Genomic DNA, 22,136 nt, shown 5'->3' on the forward strand with positions numbered 1-22,136 from the left:
GTAGGTTGTCAAATAAATAGAAAACAACCCACCATACTTTTAGGGGTAATCTCTACTTAGCCAATGAAGACATAAAGCGCCCCCCAAAGATTTCTACAAGGGCAATTATAGGGGTAAATTAGTCATTAGGACGTATAATTCACCGACACTCGGATTCGCCTCAGGCTGCCATAGTTAAACTACCAAAACTTACTATAATATTTATTATGGGAACATCCATTGCTGCTTCTTCTAGAAGAGTATTAAACTAACTTAATAAGTACTAAGCAATGGATTAGTAGTGATTAATTATGGTTTTAGTTAGGGTTACTAAGTACCGCTGAGGTTTTCTTCGCCCTGAGGCGTAAAAGGGTGTAAGTGAATGGTTGTGTGGGGTGGAAGAAGGCACATTTCCGTACATTCGCCCATTTGTTACCTACTTGTTTATTTTGACGGTTTTGGCTAATTTTTAAATTTTTTCTTTTTTTAAAATAGAGATAGCGAGCAAACGAGCTGGCGGGTCACCTGATGTTAAGTGATTAGCCTACCGCCGCCCATGAACATTTGCAGCATTAGAAGAACCGCCGATGCGTTGCCGGCCTTTTAGGAATTTGGTGGTCCGCCCATGTTGTAATCTAGTGGGAACACCGGCGATCTTTTCTTTTCTTTTATCTTTTTTAGAGTGAGAGTTTTTGAAGTCAAAACTTATTATGGAGCGTTGGGATTTTAGGATGGGTAAAAACTTGAAAAATGAAAACGTCAAGGTGTCGTCACTGACATGCATTAATATGTTGATAGTGCTCAGAGTGCCGATAGAGTTAGAAAGTAAACTAAGTACAGTACCCGTAGTATAAGATTTTACGTCACACCAAACGTTGCTAGAATTCGAGAGTCGAAACACTTCTGCGTTATAGTAAACTGGATCTTAATTGCCTTGTTTTAAAGCTCAAGTTTGTCTACACATCTACAGCCAGCGCTCCAAGCGGAAACCTTGCGAAATTAAAATCAGTGGCATTGAATTTTTGACTTCAATTCAAAGCTCTTTAGGTCCATTTTACTTTGACGTTATTGTGTTTCGATTCTCGAATTCTAGCAACGTTTGGTGAGACGTAAAATCTTATACTACGGGTACTGTACCCGGCAGAAAGTAATATAGGTGCAAAGATAGCGACCGACAAAACGTCATATAGTTATGAGTGACAGAGACAACGCTCTACAAAGCCGAAATGTCATTCTAAAGGCCGATGTAGGTAGGCTACATCACTTTCAGCAACGTACTGTAAATGGTTTTAATTTACAAATTACTAGGTGACGCGTAAGCGATTTTCAAAAATCCCTTTCACACACTTTCGCATTTATAATTATTAAAGGTAGGTACCTAAGTAGAATATTATATTCTAATTAAATGATGACCACGACTTAAACTAAAACTTAAATTAAGACGTCTCTAAAAACCCTGTTGTTGGTTTTTCGTGATATAAAGTATTCTACGTACCTACCTACTTATATATTATGTATGTATTATGTATTATGTCACTCTCCAAGTCTCATCTAAAACTTAAAGTTTTTAGGCATCCTAACATCCGTATGTAAAAGGATAGATAATATAGCTTTTAGGTTTCCGCGACTTGAACTAAAACTTAAATTACGACTTTAGGTCTTTAAAAACCCTGTTGTTGATTTATCGTGATATAAAGTATTCTACGTACCTTCTTATATTATGTCTCTCTCCAAGTCTTATCTACTTATACCTACTTAAAGTTTTGGGGCATCCTAACATCCGGATGTGAAAGGATAGATATTTGTGCCATAATAACCAGTTTAGTTATTATGGCACGAATATCCTTTAGGTAGATTTAGGTTAGGTTTTCAAAAATCTCGTGGGAACTCCTTCATTTTCCGTGATAAAAAGTAGCCTATGTCACTCTCCAGGTCTTCAGCTATTCGGTCAGGAGTACAGAACTCGCTGACAATACAGACTTATGGACAGACAGTGGACGCAGAAATAGGATTCCGTTGGCACCCTTCGGATACGGAACCATGGAAATCAAAATTTCATCACTACCCTTATTATAAATGCGATGGCACAAATATCTATCCTTTCACATCCGGATGTTAGGATGCCCCAAATCTTTAAGTAGGTATAAGTAGATAAGACTTGGAGAGAGACATAATATAAGTAGGTACGTAGAATACTTTATATCACGATAAATCAACAACAGGGTTTTTAAAGACTTAAAGTTTTAATTTAAGTTTTAGTTTAAGTCATCATCTAGTTAGAATAATATTCTACTTATAGGTACCTAGGTACTTATAATAATTATAAATGCGAAAGTGTGTTTGTTTGTTGGTTTGTCTTTCAATCTAGCCGCAACAGAGCAATAGATGGATGTGATTTTTCGCATGATGATTAGGGGGACTAAAGTTATATTTTATCTCAAAAAATCAAAGAGTTCCCACGGGATTTTAAACAAATTCACGGCGACCAAGTTGCGGGCATCATCTAGTCATAGGTAGGTATTTATTTCACTTCTCCTATAATAAATATAAGTATATATATATAAGTATAATAAGTATGCTTAAAAACTAATAATTTAAAAACCCGAACAATAATTCAATGAAAAACCCATAACAATTCACTTCTGCAATGCGCGGGGCTGCAAATATTTTTATACATCTATATACCTACCTATATGACAGGAAAAGCTGACTGACTGACGGATCTATCAACGCACAGCTCAAACTACTGGACGGATCGGGTTGAAATTTGGCATACAGATAGCTATTAAGATGTTGAAATCCGCTAAGAAAGGATTTTTGAAAATTCAAACCCCTAAGAAAAATAGGGGGTTTGAAATTCATGTAAGTGGTCCACGCGGACAAAGTCGCGTGAAAAAGCTAGTTATGGCATAATATTCCAAAATGAATCTTTGGAAAGAGAAATCGCCGAGTTTCTTGCTGTTTCTTTTCGGTAGTAAAGCCATTCCGAACCAGTGACTAAGTATGCATTTGAAGATTTAAATAAATAAAAAGATATTCAGTTAAACTTTTACAAGTATGTACTTTTAGATCGTCGTATGCATCTACCACTGGTTTGGAATGACTTTTCTACCGAGAAGAACCAGCAAGAAACTCGGTGGTTGCTCTTTTCAAATATTTGATTTATAGGTACAATATTATGCCATATACCTTTGTAGGTATATACCTACTTATATAAATAAGTATGTAATTATATTCCCGCGCATTGCTAGAACGAGCTGCAGGTCAAATCCACGCTCTTTTATGATTCACATAGATAATCTTAGATTATGTAATATGCTTTTTTCAGGAGCATACTTTTAGTAGATTTTTTTTAAATTTGTCTAAAGGCAAGTGCAAAATAGATTGCAGAATTTTGTTATAAAAGGTTACTACCTACCCATTCCCACAAATGACTTTTAGACTTTTGGATTCAAAAGTAGGTAGATATATATTATTATGTTAAAGTTTATTTAAAAGAAAAATATGTCTATTTACACAATAAACACATAATAATTAAAGACACACCGAAAAAAATCTCACACAAAGGTACGAGTTTCCACAAATTTCATAAGCGCCCCGTCCCTTAATCGTGTTAGACGACGGACTATTACACCACGATCGATTACCCCATCTCCTCTACACCCTTATCCGAACGACATAGGATCCACATTGACAGCTTCCACCCGTTAGAGAAGGAGGGGAATATAGGGGTGGTTAGCCAAGGGGTGTTACTGTGAACTGGAACGCCCAAATTCGCTAAGGGTAAGTCGTCAGTTATCAAACTAGGTTCACTAACAACGCTTGTTTGGAGTGAACCTTTAGTACGCAGTTCAAAAAAAACCTTTTAGAGTATTTTTGACAGATTTTAAGGGTGCTTTTGTTATTCTAAATCCCTGATTAAACATTTCTATTAGCAGCAATATTAAACGTCATATATAAAACTTTAAAAATCGGTGTTGATTTTTGGTTTTTACGCGAAACAACTATTTATTTGGTACTGAAAAGGTGTAAAGTGATTGTTTAGACTTATGTTTTTTAAGCAAGTGATGATTTTATTGAAATAAGTGCTGTGAAGGGATGAATATTTTTAGTTGAGAGGTGAGTAATAATAAGAATATCATAAAAACTTACTAGTTGATATCCGCGACTTTGTCCGCACAGATTTAGGTTTTTTTGACGACCTCCCTGGCACAGTGGAAAGTGCTGTTTCCACTGCGCGAGGGATCCTTATTAGTGGAAGGTTCCAGATTCAATTTCTAGCAGGGATTTGGAATTTTATAATTTCTAAATTTCTGGTCTGGTCTAGTGGGAGGCTTCGGCCGTGGCTAGTTACCACCCTACCGGCAAAGCCGTGCCGCCAAACGATTTAGCGTTCCGGTATGATGCGGTGTAGAAACCTAAGAGGCAAGGGCTTATAAAAACTACCATACCCCTTCCAGGTCAGTCCGCTTCCATCTTAGACTGCATCGTCACTTACCACCAGGTCAGATTGCAGTCAAGGGCTAACTTGTGTCTGAATAAAATAAATAAATTAATAAAATCCCCCGGAAACTCCTAGATTTTTTGGGATGAAACTTATCTTGAATCCATTTCCGGGATGCCTACAAGGTATCTTCTATTCTCTATGCCAAATTTCGTCAAGGTTGGTTCAAAGGTTATATCATGAAAAAGGTAGGTGGTAGGTAACAGACAGACGGACAGACAGACGACATCCCTGGCGCTGTGGTCTGGTTGGAGGCTTCTGTCAAGGCTAGTTCCCACCCAACCAGCAAAGCCGTGCTGCCAAACGATTTAGCGTTCCAGTACAATGCCGTGTAGCAACCGATAAGGGGCTGTATGGGCTTAATAAAACTGCCATATCCCTTCAATCTTATACTGCTTCATCGCTTACCATCAGGTGAGATCGCAGTCAAGGGCTAACTTGAATACTATATTGGAAAAAATCATATTACATTTGTCAAGTCACGACTTCATTCTTCTTCTTACCATGTTTGTCTGGCGGAAGGCTAATTACCACCCTGCCCTGCCATCAAAACTACAACGCGATGGCGAACGTGTAAATGCAGGCTTTCTGCTAATATAACGACCGAAGTGACCTAATATCAATATATCTGTAGTGTAATCTATCGATAGCGACGTTGGTTTATTTTTATGGAAACAAACAGTTACAATTACGCCATGAATAGTTAGTAGATATATAAAACACTTATAGCCGGACACCCCCGATCGCTAAGCTTAGGCAGTTGCTTAGCATAAAAGTCGGCCCACGCTAGTTCGCTACCCTCATTCCGCACATTGTCTTGATTACGTGACTTTAGAGTCCACCAATCACAACAAAGCATTCTCCCCTGTCCCCCGCCAGGACAAAAAATAATCATTTTGTCGCGTTCTAATAATAGCTTAAATGCATTTAGCTATCTCGCTTTAACAGTAAGAGTCGCATTAGGGCTACTGCCACATGTATTTGTTCTGAGGATTATACGCATAAGCGATATCGAATGTGTCAATGCCGGGTTACAGTGCATGAACTAGAAACTAACGATTAAACAATGATTAACTCTAAACTATAGTAGTTATTTTAAAAACACCATCAAAATAATAACGTCCCATAGGTCTAACATTAAGTTCACTCGCCCCTTGGCGCTTGTAACATTTACTTTTTCAGTAATTAACTAATTCTCAATGCACTTCACTTAATTAATAATTTGTTTTGTAGGCGTATTATAAAGTTACTGTTTGGCAACTTTGTAATTAAAATTAAATTTATAATGATTGATGTAATAAACGTGCCTGTATTTGTTTAGCCCATTTAGCCTTTCTTTTTAGGGTTCCATATCTCCAGGAAAAAAAGGAACCCATACGGCCGCACTCAGAGTCGGTTAATCGTAACTTAATGCATGCATTAGTATGGATAAGGATTCACTTCGTTGTCTGTCAAGACCATTGATCCTATTTACACAAGTTTAAAAAATGTGTTAAAAGTATGCTCCTAAAAAAGCATAAGTATTATACAGTCGCAGGATATGTAAATGATAAAAAAGCTTGGATTTGACTCGCTCTAGCAATGCAAGGGGCTGCAGTGGCTTGTATAGTACGGTATAATAACATTGTAAATTGAAAAATTAAAAAGAGCAACCGCCGAGTTTCTTGCTGTTGTTTCTTCTCGGCAACGGAAGAGAACGGCATTCCGAACCAGTGGTAAATTAAAACTACCTGACTATTCATAAGTACTTGTAAAAAGTTTACATGAATAAAAAAAAAATCTATTCTATTCTATTCTATTCTCAGAATGAGAAGGGTTTAGGTCGTAATCTGACACGCTAGCCCAGTGCAGATTGGCAGACTTCAGGCACCTCAGGCACCTACGAAAGAGAAAATGCACCTACTTATTCAAAGCCCTAAACAAGACAGCGCAGTCAGCTGGCCACTTCGCGATACCATCTCTAGCCCGCAACCCGTAAACTTTATGTTGCTGTAAAATGTTTAACCCTTCCCACTAATCGAACTGCTGGCTGGCTGTTACACCGAACTATAACACACCTATAACATAAATACCTTCAAAACCAAGAGTGAATAGGCATAAAACTTATAGAGTCTCGATGACCTAGAATTATTATCAAACTAGATGATGCCCGCGACTTCGTCCGCGTGGATTTACGTTTTCTAAAAATCCCGTGGGAACTCTTTGATTTTCCGGGATAAAAAGTAGCCTATGTCCTTCCCCGGGATATAAGCTACCTCTGTAACAAATTTCATCAAAATCGGTTAAGCTGTTGGGCCGTGAAAAGCTAGCAGACAGACAGACAGACGGACAAACAGACACACGCATTTCGCATTCATAATATTAGTATGGATTTGGCAGGCAGTTTGGCACTTTTTTGTGATGTAACCACAAATTCACGATTTTCGGATTTTTCGCTTAAAGTTTAAACCCATAACCATCTTTTACCTATAAATCCGAAAATAAAAAAAAGTAGTTAAAAAGTGTTACTTCTTGTACGATGGAACGAAACCCTTCGTGTGCGAATCTAACTTGCAATTTACCGGTTTTTCTTACTTTCTTTCGCATTTTATGTGAAAGACGGTGTGAGGGTCGGCCTCTACAGCACATCTCAACACCGTAAAAGGGTGGAATTAGACTTTGTAACGTTTTATGATTGTCTCGCTGTTGAATATTCATAAACTAATTAACGTAAAACTATGTCGCGGCAATAGAGGGGGTATTCGTAATCAATTAAGCGACGCATATCTCTAAATCTTTATTAATGTAATAAAGATAATATGTCAGTCTGTAACTCTGTATAGTCATGGTTCCATAAAACGCAAAATAAATAAGTAGGTACCTACCTATCATCATGATCAACCCATCACCGGCTCACTACAGAGCACGGGTCTCCTCTCAGAGTGAGAATGGTTTTGGCCATAGTCTACCACGCTGGGCATGTGCGGATTGATAGACTTCACACACCTTTGAGAACATTATGGAGAACTCTCAGGCATGCAGGTTTCCTCACGATGTTTTCCTTTACCGTTAAAGCAAGTGATATTTCATAACTCCGAAAAGATGTGCGTGCCCGGTCTCGAACCCCAAACTGCTCAACTAAGAGGCCGATGTTTTAACCACTAGGCTTATCACCGCTTCCTGTAAATTAATCTAATAGGGTAACAAAATCAGAATAAAATCTACCCTTAAAAGTGGTATTAAATATCAAAAGGTGTTACTTTTTAATAAAAAAAATATTTTGACGTCCTCAAGAACCTAACAAAGAAATGCTAATTAAAAATTCAACAAAAAATCAATGATATCGATTAAAAAATTAATCGAGCGCTAAAAAGATGATCGATTTTATAAAGTATCGATTACACCTACGCTTCACTAGGCTCGAACACCTGGGGGGTGTATATTTTGTCGATAGATTTACCACGATATCCGATTACTAGAGAAATAACCGCTCATAGACCGACAAAGTATCAAAATATTGATTCAAGCCCCAATAGCTCAAGTGTTAAAGCAGTGGACTGAAATCCGAAAGGCCGGCGGTTCTAATCCCACCCGTTGCACTATGTCGTACCTACTCCTTGCCTGACGCTTAGTTGGAAAGGAAAGAGGAATATTAGTCATTTAACATCGCTAATATTCTTTTAAAAAGAAAGAAAGAAAAAGTTATATATAATATCTGACCTGGCTTTACTCACGTGTTTTTTTTTAGTCCGACTAGTTTCGAACACATCCGGGGTCTTTATCCATCCGGGTGGAACTGACTTTCCTTGAAAAAGGCCCCCGGATGGGTTCGAAACTAGTCGGACTAACGTCGACTAAACACGTGAGTAAAGCCGGGTCAGATATTATATATAATGATTCAAGCCCCAATAGCTCAACTGTTTAAGGAGTGGACTGAAATCCGAAAGGCCGGCGGTTCTAATCCCACCCGTTGCTATGTCGTACCTACTCCTAGCACAAGCTTAGTTAGAGGGGAAAGGGTAATATTAGTCATAAACAACCACATACTTTATTTTTTACTAGCTTTTGCTCGCGACTTGGACCGTGTGGACTATATAAATTTCAAACCCCCATTTAACCCACTTAGGGGTGGAATTCCGAAAACCTTTCTTAGTGGATACCTACTCTTTACAAAGAACACACCCTCAAAATTTCATGTCTCTAGGACCAGCGGTTTAGGCTGTGCGTTGATATATAAGTCAGTCAGTCAGTCAGGAGTCAGGACTTTGAATTTTATATATACCTACGGATTTGGCAGCACACACGGAGTTTAAAAGTAAAATTGTCCATGCAATTTGAAATGTGCACCGTATTTAAAATACCCAAAGTGGCAATCAAACGAGCGATTCCCGCTGAAAAGCGTATTCCAGGTGAAATACTGGAATACTGGAATGCTGGAATTTCTGCTGGAATTATTGCGGACCCGATGGCTATCAGTGGCGGTCAGCGGTACATTTAAATATACTGTTTAAGTAATTTGCGCGGCCTTTTTGTGGCGTTTTTCAGTGATTACCGGAAAGTGCAATTCGCATTTTAAAATTAATTGCATCCTTACCACTTGCATGGTTGGCTACCTCGTTGGTCTAGTGATTAGCATGGTCGTCTGCGGATGACGAAGTCCTATGTTCAATTCCCGGGTGGGGCCAAATTCCAGAAATAGGTACCTACTGGATTTTTCTGTTAAGAAATTCTCAATAAGTACTAGCCGGAATAAGGAAATTGGCGGTGTTTTTTAAATTTGGACAATCCATATTACTAATATTATAAATGCGAAAATGTGCCTGTCTGTCTGTCTGTCTGCTAGCCTTTCACGGCCCAACCGTTCAACCGATTTTGATGAAATTTGGTACAGGGATAGCTTGCATCCCGGGCTTCCCGGGAAGGACATAGCCTACTTTTTATCCCGGAAAATCAAAGAGTTCCTACGGGATTTTTAAAAACCTAAATCCACACGAACGAAGTCGCGGGCATCATCTAAATATATAAAAGGAAAAGGTGACTGACTGACTGACATCTATCAACGCACAGGTCAAACTACTGGACGGATCGAGCTAAGAAAGGATTTTTGAAAATTCAACCCCTAAGGGGGTGAAATAGGGGTTTGAAATTTGTGTAGTCCACGTGGACGAAGTCGCGAGCATAATCTAGCCTAGTATAGTATATACCTAAGTCCCGCAAATTGCTAATTCGCGTGGCCGCCATTTTAGTGACGTCAGCACTATACCGAAGTTTCGAGCTGATGGTATATTTTTATTTCAGCTGACGTCAAAATGACGTAATTTCGATGTTAAAGAGACAGTTCCAGCGCAATAGCAATTTGCGGGACTTAGACCTATGAAGGTATCAATATATAAAATATACAATATAGGCACAGTAAAAAAGACAGATAGGTATCGATACCGTACCTTCACCTTCACACTGATGTTTTGAATCCGTGCCTCATCCGTGCCTCATCCGCGCCTCGTCCGCGCCTCGTACGTGGCGTGCCACATACGAGGCGGCGAGGAGGACACGGGAGGAGTACGTGGCGGGCTCGGACCGTGTGCTGGCATAAACCATCCCTAGTCAGTGTTTCTTGCAAAACTACCCTAGAACTCGATGGGCACACGATCGGGTAGTCTCAACTCTTAAGACGTTTAACTCATTTATAATTCAGTCAGTTAAGTGCGTTATTGTTCTTAGCTTTCCAGGGAGGTCCCGCGGGTACAGATTATATTAAGAGGGTCCTGTTTCATGCTTCCCTCTCTGAATAAATAAATTAAAGATAAAGACCAGTGGATTTTTTATTATTGGATTTTATGATGAAATCGTATCATCAATTTTTTCTGTGGGTTACTTTTTTTCTTATAATTTCTGATTTGATCGCTTAGGTAGAGGTCGCGTAGCTTTCTCCACCGCCCCCGGTTAAGTTGATTTGAGCTTTCATAGAAAAAGTTAATAGTGTTCTATGTTTTGTACTGAAGGACGTCCGCCTCCAAATCGGATGTCGGGGGTTCGATCCCGGGCACGCACCTCTAACTTTTCGGAGTTATGTGCGTTTTAAGTAATTAAATATCACTTACTTTAACGGTGAAGGAAAACATCGAGAGGAAACCTGTCAACTGAGAGTTCTCCATAATGTTCTCAAAGGTTTGTAAAGTCTGCCAATCCGCACTTGGCTAGCGTGGTAGACTATCGCCAAAGCCCTTCTCACTCTGAAAGGAAACCTGTGCTCTGTAGTGAGTCGGCGATGGTCTACCACTAGGCTATCATGGCTTTGGCACCATTACATTATTGTATTGCAAATTCAGTAATACAATAATGCATATTTTGTATTGTATTGACAATCAGAAATTGTACAATAATAGTAGGTACCCAATTTCAATAAACGTTTTGACTTTGACTTTGATTAGTTGCCATTATTTCTGGAAGAAGAAGAAAACTATATATTTTTCCTTTTACAGATCACTCAAAAATGTACTGAGTACCAACAAAATGGATTCCCCGGTCTCCTCCCAAGACAACGACATAGAAGTTAACGTCGTCTCCGGTGCGAGTAGCCCCGACATCCCCTCATCGCCTTCTAGAAAAGAACAGAGCTTCTACGACCTCAAGAAGGACAAAGAAGAGAAGGCGACGGGCAGTGCTCCTTATACCAGCTTCTCTATAAGTTCTATACTGAATAGGACCGAGCCTAGGAGGGATTCGAATGTGCTGGAAGCGGCGCTGGCGGCGAATCATTTTGGGAATGCGAATGATGCTATGTTGTCAAGGTATGTCTTATAATGCGTCAAAAAACGGTCAAGTGCGAGTCGGACTCGCACACGAAGGGTTCCGTACTGCCGTACAAGGTGTACCAAATTCACGGTTTTCAGATGTTTTCTTTTCTTTCTTTTTTTCGGTCAAAAACATTTACTTAGATTTAACCAACTTCTGCTGTCCCAATTTTTTATTTTGATAGGTACAATGAAATGAACCTTTTGTTTTAACGCTGGGAAATGCGTTTACGCATTCCCCCCTCCTGGAAACCAGCCAGCTAACCAGCCAGCCAACCAACTGGAGGGAAGGTATGTGGGACTCGCCGGCCGAGAGGCGACTGGAATACCCACTAAAACCCAGCGGCGCTCCTGCGCGTCGCCTGGTGACTGGGTCACGGGAACGCCGAAGCAAACCACCGCGACCCAGTCAGCGACATCCGCCGAGGCGGACCCTCCACCGGGGACCCCGCTCACGAGGTTCCCACACCGCACGTCCGAGGCGCACCGACCAAGTGCGTGCGCCTCCCGACCCGGGGACCCAACGGGCGACAACTGCACACTCCGCGCACGTCGCCCGCGTCCCATCCTCCGCCTCGTCCGCTGTGCCCTCTGCTAGTCAGAGGGACACGCGGAAAAACCTTCCCCCTGCCAGGTCATTAGCCATGGCTAACAATATCCTCGAAGAGAGATTGTTAGCCATGTTACCGGGGTGCACCGGCCCGAATACTACTCTTTCCTCGGATGCCCGATGCATCCAAAAGGGACCAGCAGCACCCAGGCACACTGGGAGGTTACCTGCTGGCACCCCACAATGAACCTTCCTGAATGAACATCCTTACCTATATGAAACTGAGTTGATCAACTTTAAAAAAAATTCAGTCAACTTCATTGATTTTTATGGACTCACACTTGACCAAAAACTTGACTATGCCAAAATTGTTTTCACAAAAAAAGAGTTGAAGTTTCTTACGACAGTTTCCCTGTACCTGCTATAGTTTTAGATATCCCCATATTGCGGCTAATTCCGTTATACACAATTTCTAAACTAAACTAAAATGACACGTCTAAATCTATTGCTCTTTCATAATGTTGCTTGCGGAAAAGGATAGCACTAGTTTTAGACCTGTTAATTTAGTTTAGTTTAGAGATTGTGTACAAGAGAATTGGCCTCACTTGTCCCAGTTAAAAAAAACACACAGTATAAAAAAACATAAATACAAAACTAACATAAAATCCAAATGAAAAGGTTTTAAAAACTCAACTAAATCTAATGTCTGTACTAACCGAAGTACCTACCCAGATCCTCACTCAAAAGGCCAAGCTGAATGAAATTAGTTGTAAAGTTGTAGTGGCAGACCATAGGATCATGTTGATCGTACCCTGCCACAGCTTAATCTAGCAAATCGATTGTGGCCCGTTGAGTTGAGCAAGTAACTCGAGCAAGTAGAAAATCAGCAAGTTCTAGGGCATGTTCTAGACAGTATTATAGATCTTTACAATAAAAAGAGAACTGACTAATTGACAAATTCAACGTGCTGTTCAAACCGCTAGATCTAGAAACTTAACTTGAACTTAGTTTTCTGTGTTAAATAGATCCTCCTTAAGAAAATACTTTCAAAAACTTTACCCCAACATAGCTAGGATAGATCTGCTGAGTATTTAATAAACAGCATTGCTATTAGTGTTGGCATACGAAATTACGACTCTTAACTTCCACTATTAAGGTAGGTACTTATTGAAAAAAGTAAGTAATGGATAGTGACTGAATGAAATTAGTTTTAAAGTTGTAGTGGCAGACCATCGGATCATGTTGATCGTACCCCGCCAAAGCTTAATCTAGCAAATCGATTGTGTCCCCGTTGAGTTGGGCAAGTAACTTGAACGAGCAGAAAAATAAATTTTTAATTGGAATTTGAGCTAGTAGAGAGTAATACTAGAGGAGACAGGAAGTAAGCAACTTGAGTCAGGATTTTGCAAGTTTTAGACATAATTTGCCAGTTATTTTGTTTCATAATGTAAAGATTGGTTGTTTATTTTAATAAACAACACTGTAATGAAATTATTTGCATTTTCTTTAGCAACGGCAATAGCGTTTATGATATTGTTATTTGTTACATGACTTAGTAGCTCAAGCCTGAATAATACTACGGTAAAGGACCTGCCTGACATGTAGTAAGTACTTAAGTAATTCTTCGTTTCCTTCAAAAATTCTTCTGGCTGCCCCTTACGTAACTCTCTTGCTAGTCTACAAGCAAATAACCCAAACGGAGCATATTAGATAACCAAGAAGCTTCAGCCGAGCTATGCATATACCAATTATGTCTGCGGTTGCATTGATCTGAGCAATTATATACCAGAACTTAAATGATATAAATCGTTCATGCTATATCGAATGCCCGTAGCCAGTTAGGCGGTATCTATCTATTCTAATAAATAAAACTAAAGTGTTTGTCTATATTGCGATTCGATATAATTGACTTTATTTGCATTAAATAAAAATTAAACAAAATAAATATGTTTCAGTAATTTTGTCTGCCTAGGCAGACCTAGGCTCAAGTATCTTTAAAAAGGTTGAACTGATTCTGACGGGTTTGAAAACATTATACGGAGTGAGTTAGACTACTATAAGTAACCCTATGGTTAATATGGTTATGGTAATATTATATGATACTTAGCTTTCGTTCACAAATCAATAAGTACTATGGAAGATTTTCAAATTAATATTTTACACAGTAACCTTTTCTTCTAACTATAATAATTGTTGTATCGTGATCAACCCATCGCCGGCTCACTACAGAGCACGGGTCTCCTCTCAGTGTGAGAAGGGTTTTGGCCATACCCACGGTCTACCACGCTGACCAAGTGCGGATTGGCAGACTTCACACACCTTTGAGAACATTATGGAGAACTCTCAGGCATGCCGGTTTCCTCACGATGTTTTCCTTCACCGTTAAAGCAAGTGATATTTTAATTAGGTACTTAAAAACGCACATAACTCTGAAAAGTTAGAGGTGCGTGCCCGGGATCGAACCCCCGACCTCCGATTGGAAGGCGGACGTCCTAACCACTAGGCTACCACAGCTTCTATCATAATAATTGTTGTATGCTTGTTACAATCTACTTAATAGGTAAGTAATCTAAACGAAGCATATTAGATAAGCAAGAAGCTTCAGCCGGGCTATGCATATAACAATTATCTAAATATATAAAAGGATAAGGTGGCTGACTGTCTGACTGACTGACTGACTGATCTATCAATGCACAGCTCAAAGTACTAGATACACAGATAGCTTTTATGACATAGGCATCCGCTAAGAAAGGATTTTTGAAAATACAACCCCCAATAGGGTGAAATAGGGGTTTGAAATTTGTGTCCACGCGAACAAAGTTGCGAGCATAAGCTAGTAACAATTATGCCTGCGGTTGCATTTAAAAACAGTGTCTTACCTAGGCATTCCTGACTCCCAAACTAAGATTCCTTGTACCCACTACCCTTTCACGTTTTGCCATTTATGTATGGCGTGCAAAATATATGTGGCACTTAGAATAAAAATAAATTTAAGAAAAAAAACAAATAGAAATGACAACGACAGTAAAATTTTAAAAATGGTTACACTACTTCCTTAATGAAAGTTAAAAAATAGCTTATTAATAATAGATAATAAGAAAATAAATTTTGCATGCCCACTGTATGGCGGATTGTAGCTGTAAATAAACCACTGTAACACCATCATTGTACCTGCAATCGTGCAAATAAATGATTTGATTTGATTTGATTTAATTTTAATCTTATAGTTACATTATCAAAATGTCATAATTCATAGTAATAATAATTTATGTCAAATCCCACAGTTATCCAAAAAATCTTGGATGAATGATTACCAAAAAATCCTTAACACAAGTTAACACCATAGAAACATTGGTCAATTAAATAGTCAATTTTTTTTTCTTTTTAGACATTGGTAGACTTTTAATGTTGTCAAATAGTTTGTTATACAAAGTGACAGCCATACAATAAGAAGACATTGGTCGGTAGAATCTTGACAAGTAGCTAAAAATCGCATGGAGTAAGGTCAAAAAGGTCTCGCTCGATTTGTAATCGTCATTCTGCCGCAAACATACCGCATGACCGTGTTGAACACGGTCCAATTTGCCGTAACGAAACGTAAAAACTGTTCCGTACGACTTTTACGTCCGTCGGCGAGATAAAAGGGTCGTTTCCACCCCCTAAAGGGGAAACTACTTGTAACATCTGATTAGATGGCGTAATGTGTTTCCCGGAGACTCAAGGAAAAACTAGATAGGATTATACGATAGGTTGCCAAAAATTAAGCAGGTCCTGAGAAGCCGATTTGAAAACAATATTGAAAATATACAGGTTGTAACCAGTACCCGTACCGTAGTATAAGATTTTACGTCTCACCAAACGTTGCTAGAATTCGAGAATCGAAACACAATAACATCAAAATAAAATGGACCTAAAGAGCCTTGAATTGAAGTCAAAAATTCAATGCCACTGATTTTAATTTCGCAAGGTTTCCGCTTGGAGCGCTGGCTGTAGTTGTGTAAACAAACTTGAACTTTAAAACAAGCCATTTAAGATCTAGTTTACTATAACGCAGAAGTATTTCGACTCTCGAATTCTAGCAACGTTTAGTGAGACGTAAAATCTTATACTACGGGTACTGAACGCAAAAACGAATACAGGTGAAAGTACTGATGATTACTGATATGCTAACACAAAAAAAACGCGAAAAAAAAGAAAAAAATTACTATATTTTATACAAGTTCACGATAAAACATCTGACTGACGCTAGAGGTCGACGAACGATCCGTAAGTAGGTCACTGCCACGTCGCAGGTGGAGCGTTGACCCAAGTTTTGCACGCTATACATTGCGGGTTTGAAAAATACTAAATCACTAAAACTACAAAATGAGGCAAAATATGGTTATTGGTATTCGATTGTGTTTAGGTAGTATAACAACTAAGTTTTGGCTAGCATTCTGGCTGTATAGGCTTGTCTCTGATTTTCAATTTGTTGCAATTTCAAGACCACGGCCACGCCCACGGTGACTTTTTTTGTAGCAATACAGCCGTGCGTATCTTGAGCGTAATTCTGAGTCGTATCAGTAGCAATACAGAATCGTGTGCAGTAGACAGGCTAGCCATGCATCGCTATTGTTTCGACACCTTTTTGCAGCTATATCATTACTGTATTGCTGCAAAAAGTCGCAGTTGGAGATCTCCTTAAGCCGCTGTATCGATTAGGTTAATCAAATTAACAAAGAGACAGCTAGCTTCCTCAAAATAAACGAATTGCATTTAATTTGCCCCGTCGTCGATTTAACTGCACGAAAGTTAATATTTGAAATTTGACTACATACAATAAAATAAAGCAGGTTTAGGTTAGCAAAATGCGTGAATTCAAACTGAATTTGGCATGACTTAAACGTTAATTAGTCTTAAGTCTAGTCTTAAGGCTGAACAAAGTTAATGCGCGCTCTACAAATCTTAGCTTACATGTGCTCTTACATACAGTGCGACAAGGCTCTTTTGGCACTCGAATGACATTGACAGGGGGGCGCTGTTGGAGAACAAAGGCATACCCCCGTATTCACAATCATTACTATGAGGTCTCACAGTGCGCTTGAACGCACAGTGTGTGGTTCCACCAATCAGATTATTTTGTCACGTCAATTTTCGATAATCTGATAGGTGGAATCCACACTATGCGTTTGAGCACATTGTGCGATTTCATAGTTATGATTGTGAATACGGGTGTTAGACTACCTATTCAAAAAAGAACAAAGGACACTTGACGGCAACGTTAGTTCCTATTTTCGCCACGCGCCAAAAGAGCCTCGTCGCACTGTTCAACTTCAGTTTTCGTTTGCAAGGACTCTTTCTATTTTCCCATTTAGTCTGTGGTACTTCTTAGGCCGGATTAAATGGGCACCCTTTATTTTTATTCCGTTAGGGTCGTCTCGGATTAAGAAGTTCGGGGGGAGTTTGTGTATCTTTGATGTGTTTTACAAATTAGCGCCATCTTTACCGGCTGAAGGAGATACGTAGATAATCTTTAGTTAGGGATTCTTTATTAAGTTGGAAAAGGGCGTATTAAAGGGTTTAATATACCTAGGTAATTTGCGATCAAGTTGTAAAGTAGGTACAAAAGCGAAGTATTTATTTGATCTTTCTAGTTTTTACGCGACTACGTAAAAAAAGGAGTGTAATGTTTTCAGCTCAAGCAGCCCAGCAGAGTCAAAAAATGTAGTTACATATATTATACATATACTTCTTGATTATCAATAAATTTTAAAAAAAAAGTTCATGTATGTGAATGTATTCGTGTGAGTTTCCTTATCCATACTAATATTATAACCGCCGCCTCTCATACAATTTTTTTTTTTAGTTTTAGTTTCTTTGTCATGTTATGTAATATTTTTTGTGTGCAATAAAGTATTTCTATCTATCTATTTCTATAGATGTAGATGTATGGGGTATCCTTAGAATCCACGCATCATCCCCACAGGCTACAATTGTTTTGGAAAAAATTGATATTGATTTTACTTTACTTTCATCAAAAAGAGTAATTTATTACCTATTTTGAATAAATCATTTGACTTTGACTTGACTTTGACTTTGACTTTTTAGTTCGTTATTTTAGCAGGGCAGACGTATTTTAATTTTTTTTAATAGACTAACTTTAGTCTAATTGGCTAAGTTATTTATTATATTATTTTGGTCTAGCTTTTGTCTGCAAATTCGTGTGGTTGATTTAGGTTTCAAAAATTCTTGCAGATAGGATAGTACGCGACAGGTCGAGATGGCGTGTTCGTGGGCAAAAAAGAGCTACTTTTGGTCCTGGAAAATCGAAGAGTTTCCACGGGATTGTTGAAAACTTAACTATAGTCTACATAAGTGAAGTCGTGGGTATCAACTAGTAACAAATAGATAGACAGACGGATGGCACGGGTAGCTCAGGGTGAAGATTATTGAAAGATAAAAAAAACCCTTTCTTTTTCTTATTTACCTTCGATGTGTAGATAGTCCACGCCCTAAAGCTAAAAAGAATCAAATTTCTATCGATACTCTGCATTGTACTAACTTTTTAAAACCCTCTAATTAATACAGATAAAAATAAAATACAAAAACCCGATTCCCCCAATTTGCTCCATTAATCATTTAAATTAGTCGTAAATCTTCCTTTATAATTAATTTCAAGATTAGGCTCTACAAGAATAAACATTGTACGAATTAATAAAAAATAAAATGAAATGAAAAAAACCCGGCCAAGTGAGAGTCGGACTCGCGTACGAATGGTTCCGTAGTACAGTTGTCTATAAAAACGAGCAAAAAAAAATCACGTTTGTTGTATGGGAGCCCCCTTAAATATTTATTTTATTCTGGTTTTTAGTATTTGTTGTTATAGCGGCAACAGAAATACATCATTTGTGAAAATTTCAACTGTCTAACACCGTTCATCATGGTTCATGAAATTCAGCCCGGTGACAGACGGATAGACAGACGGACGGACAGTGGAGTCTTAGTAATAAGGTCCCGTTTTTTACCCTTTGGGTACGGATCTCTAAAAACCACCCAATCACCATCGCCACCCTCAGATTTCACTTATATACCGGGAGTTGATGAAATTTGTTCCACAAGTCTTAATTTCTAATAATTGTGCTGGGCCCATTGACTTAGATATATAGGTATTACTTTGTATGGACAGGGTTATTGAACAAACAAAATGGCACCGACTCATTTGTGCTTATGCACCAATGCAACCTCTGGATTAGAGTAACGTCTGGATTTCAAACGGGTCGTTCATTACTACTTATCTAAGAGGTGAAGCTGATTTATTTGGTTCCTAAAAATTTAAATTTCCTAAATTTTGTTCGCTTGACCATATCTTGTCATTTTTATCGATGGCTGGGCCAGAGAATACGGAGAATTACCCTAAAGCAGAGAAAACCTTAGTGGTACGGAACCCTAAAAACAAAAAAGTTGAGATGTCAACAGAATGGCGCGAACAATGACAGATGCTTTACGGTTTAACAAAATGTCCGCCGTCACTACAGGCGTAATTAAGGAGGGTGAAGACGTTTGCCAATTTTCTTTTGGGGTGCTTGTTGTTTTATTGTGAAATAAACCATATTTCAGTACCTAATTTAAACGTCCTGAAAAGGCGAGGTTGTGGTTAAAGAATTTTATTCTCAAAAGAAATCAGATATACAAATTTCACTTAATGAGAAATTATAGTAACAAAACTTAAACTAATTTTTAAATTTTCAAAACTAAAACAAAGGTTAAAACATAAAAAAGAGACATTTTTGCATATGAAAGAAACAGTTCTTTTATTGATTGCAAGTTGTACTTAATTCTTTATTTAAAGGTAAAACCACCCCCAATCTAAATATATAAAAGGAAAGGTGACTGACTGACTGACTGACTGACTGATCTATACTGACTGATGATAGCTCAAGCCACTGAACGGAGTGGGTTGAAATTTTGCATTCAGCTATTATGACGTAGAAAGGATTTTTAAAAACTTAAAACCACTCGTAGTATCAGCTACTTAGTATCGAATAGGTGGGTAATACATAGTTGGACCAAATTGGACCCGATCTGTCATAGAGTAAATATTATAATAGAGAAAGTATGCCTACTTGGCATATTTAAGGCTCGCTTCACAAATGCCAGGTCTTTATATTCTTTGCGAGACATATATTAAAACCCCGCTTTGTTGCGAGTCGTTTGGTAACCGCTCCGCTTTTATTCCCGTTATTTGTGCACAATGCGGAGCACTTAGAACTAGTTTTGTGTCCGCGCTTACAATGGCAAAGAGCCTGTTAATATACCACTACGGGGAAATCTCTTTTTACTTAGTGTTTTCTCTATACTCAGGACGTTTAACTACTCTATCTATACTACTTAATATTATAGATTCGAAAGTGTCTGTCTTTCGGTCAATCCATTAAAGTGTCTGTCTGTGACGCTCACAGATGGATGGATTCTCTCTCACAGTCGAATGAGACGTCAATATGACATTTCAAGGTCTGATCAAAGTATGTAAAAATTTAAACAATTAAAATATTTCTATGAAATACTTACCTACTTAATTGTTACAATTTATAATAGATTGTTTTTTTTTTTTTTTAATTCATGGAGGGGTTTGACAATGCATATTTTTTGAAAACAGAATTAGAAAAACAAAATATTCATAGCAACATAGATTTCATTATTCAAACCCAAATCTAGATAATGCTTGCATAAGCCCTATATCAGCTTACAGCGTTTAAATAAAAAGTAAAAACCTGTAAACATTTTTGTAAGAAGCTAAATAGAAAAAAAATGGAGCCGGAAAATCTTTTAAGACGTCTTCCCCTACCGTGAGTATGTACACTGTCAAATATGTGTGGTACAATTTTATTAGAAAAGCGATTAAATATTAAATTAAATAAAACTGAATTCAAAAAATATTTATCTAAACATCACTAAGTTCATTATCATCAACCATTTAACCATTTGTAACATTTTACTCATTTTACTATCCTGGTCATTTCTAAATGTTTTATTTTTATTTTTACTGTAAGCAAAAGTCTAACCACATAATTTTGCACGCCACACAAAAATGGAAAATGTGAAAGAGACCATCCATGAATGTACCATCATTTACTTTGTTACTTTCATTTCGAAAAATAAAATAAAATGATTTCATTTCATCATCAACAAAGCGCTACAGCCCTGGGTGGCCCTTGGCTTGGTCAAGCAAACTCCGCCATCGGGGCCGGTCAGAAGCAGCTTCCTTCAAGCTCCGAACCCACAAAACCCTCAAGTTCTTTAAATGTTAAAATTATAATAATTTTTGTGAGCTATGTAGACATAGAAAGATTTTGGAGAACACGCCATTATTATTTCAAGAAAACTTTTATCACTACTGGGAGAGGATACGAATTGTAGCTATAGGGAAATAATATGACGCAAGGAGAGAAAACGCGCTTAACTGCATCCTGTCTCTGGGATGCAGTTATTTTTGTACCTTTAGTCAAAATTCATTAAAAAGATAGGCTATTAAAAGGTAAAATAAAGACTTAGTAATAATAGACAAACCCTTTACTGAGGCTACGTCGTATGATAAAGATGAAACTCAACTATTATTATTGGAATCGAAACGAGACGCAATGTTTGCGCGCTTACAAAGAATTTATGACACTGCGTCAGAAGTAGATTCTGACCGCACCAAATTAACATCATTATCGATACAGGCGTCTAATATAGATACGTTACGCAAAGAGTTTTAATTAAATTTAGATCAATATAATTTAGAATTAATGAAATTAGATTCTAAATCTACTATTAGATAAACCCATTATAATATTAGTACGGATTTTTAACAAATCGCTGTCTCTCCTAACTTGCGCCATACAAAAGTCGTTAAGTTATTTATGTTTTAGAGGGGCAAGTAAGACACCCTTCTGAAACCAACATTTTGGGGTGAGGCGTAGGTACTTAGGTACCTACTCCGTATTATTAGGTGTTTAAGCTGGGGCTGCTTGTCTCGAGATTCCATTATATTTATACGTGAGAAAGATATTGGCTGCGGGTACATAATAATATTTGGTATGGGACCTTTTTAGGGTTCTGTACATCAAAAGGAAAAACAGAACCCTTATAGGATCACTTCGTTGTCTGTCTCCAGGTCTTTAACTATATCCATGCAAAAAATCACATTAATCCTTTGCGACATTGAAGGACAAACCAACAAACAAACACACTTTCGCATTTATATACGCCTATCACTTATCAGTGATGTGTGCAATTTATGAAATGTTGTTTGAATATGTGATGATAAGATGTAAAGTATAGAAAGCCAACATATAAAATCAGGTAGATA

General features: G+C 38.0%; 1 protein-coding gene across 1 annotated transcript in view; it reads left to right on the top strand.

The window, feature by feature from the left end:
- Window positions 1-3,798: 3,798 nt before the first annotated feature.
- LOC117993628 (homeobox protein HMX3-B-like) overlaps window positions 3,799-22,136 on the top strand; it is a 30,680-nt gene continuing 12,342 nt past the window's right edge. The window contains exons 1-2 of the mRNA XM_034981430.2: window positions 3,799-4,098; window positions 10,945-11,253. Of these exons, the coding sequence (XP_034837321.1) occupies window positions 10,976-11,253 (278 nt within the window). The 5' untranslated portion in view covers window positions 3,799-4,098; window positions 10,945-10,975. The remainder of the gene's footprint in view (window positions 4,099-10,944; window positions 11,254-22,136) is intronic.

Source organism: Maniola hyperantus, chromosome 24, assembly GCF_902806685.2.
Source record: "Maniola hyperantus chromosome 24, iAphHyp1.2, whole genome shotgun sequence".
Classification (NCBI taxonomy): domain Eukaryota; kingdom Metazoa; phylum Arthropoda; class Insecta; order Lepidoptera; family Nymphalidae; genus Maniola; species Maniola hyperantus.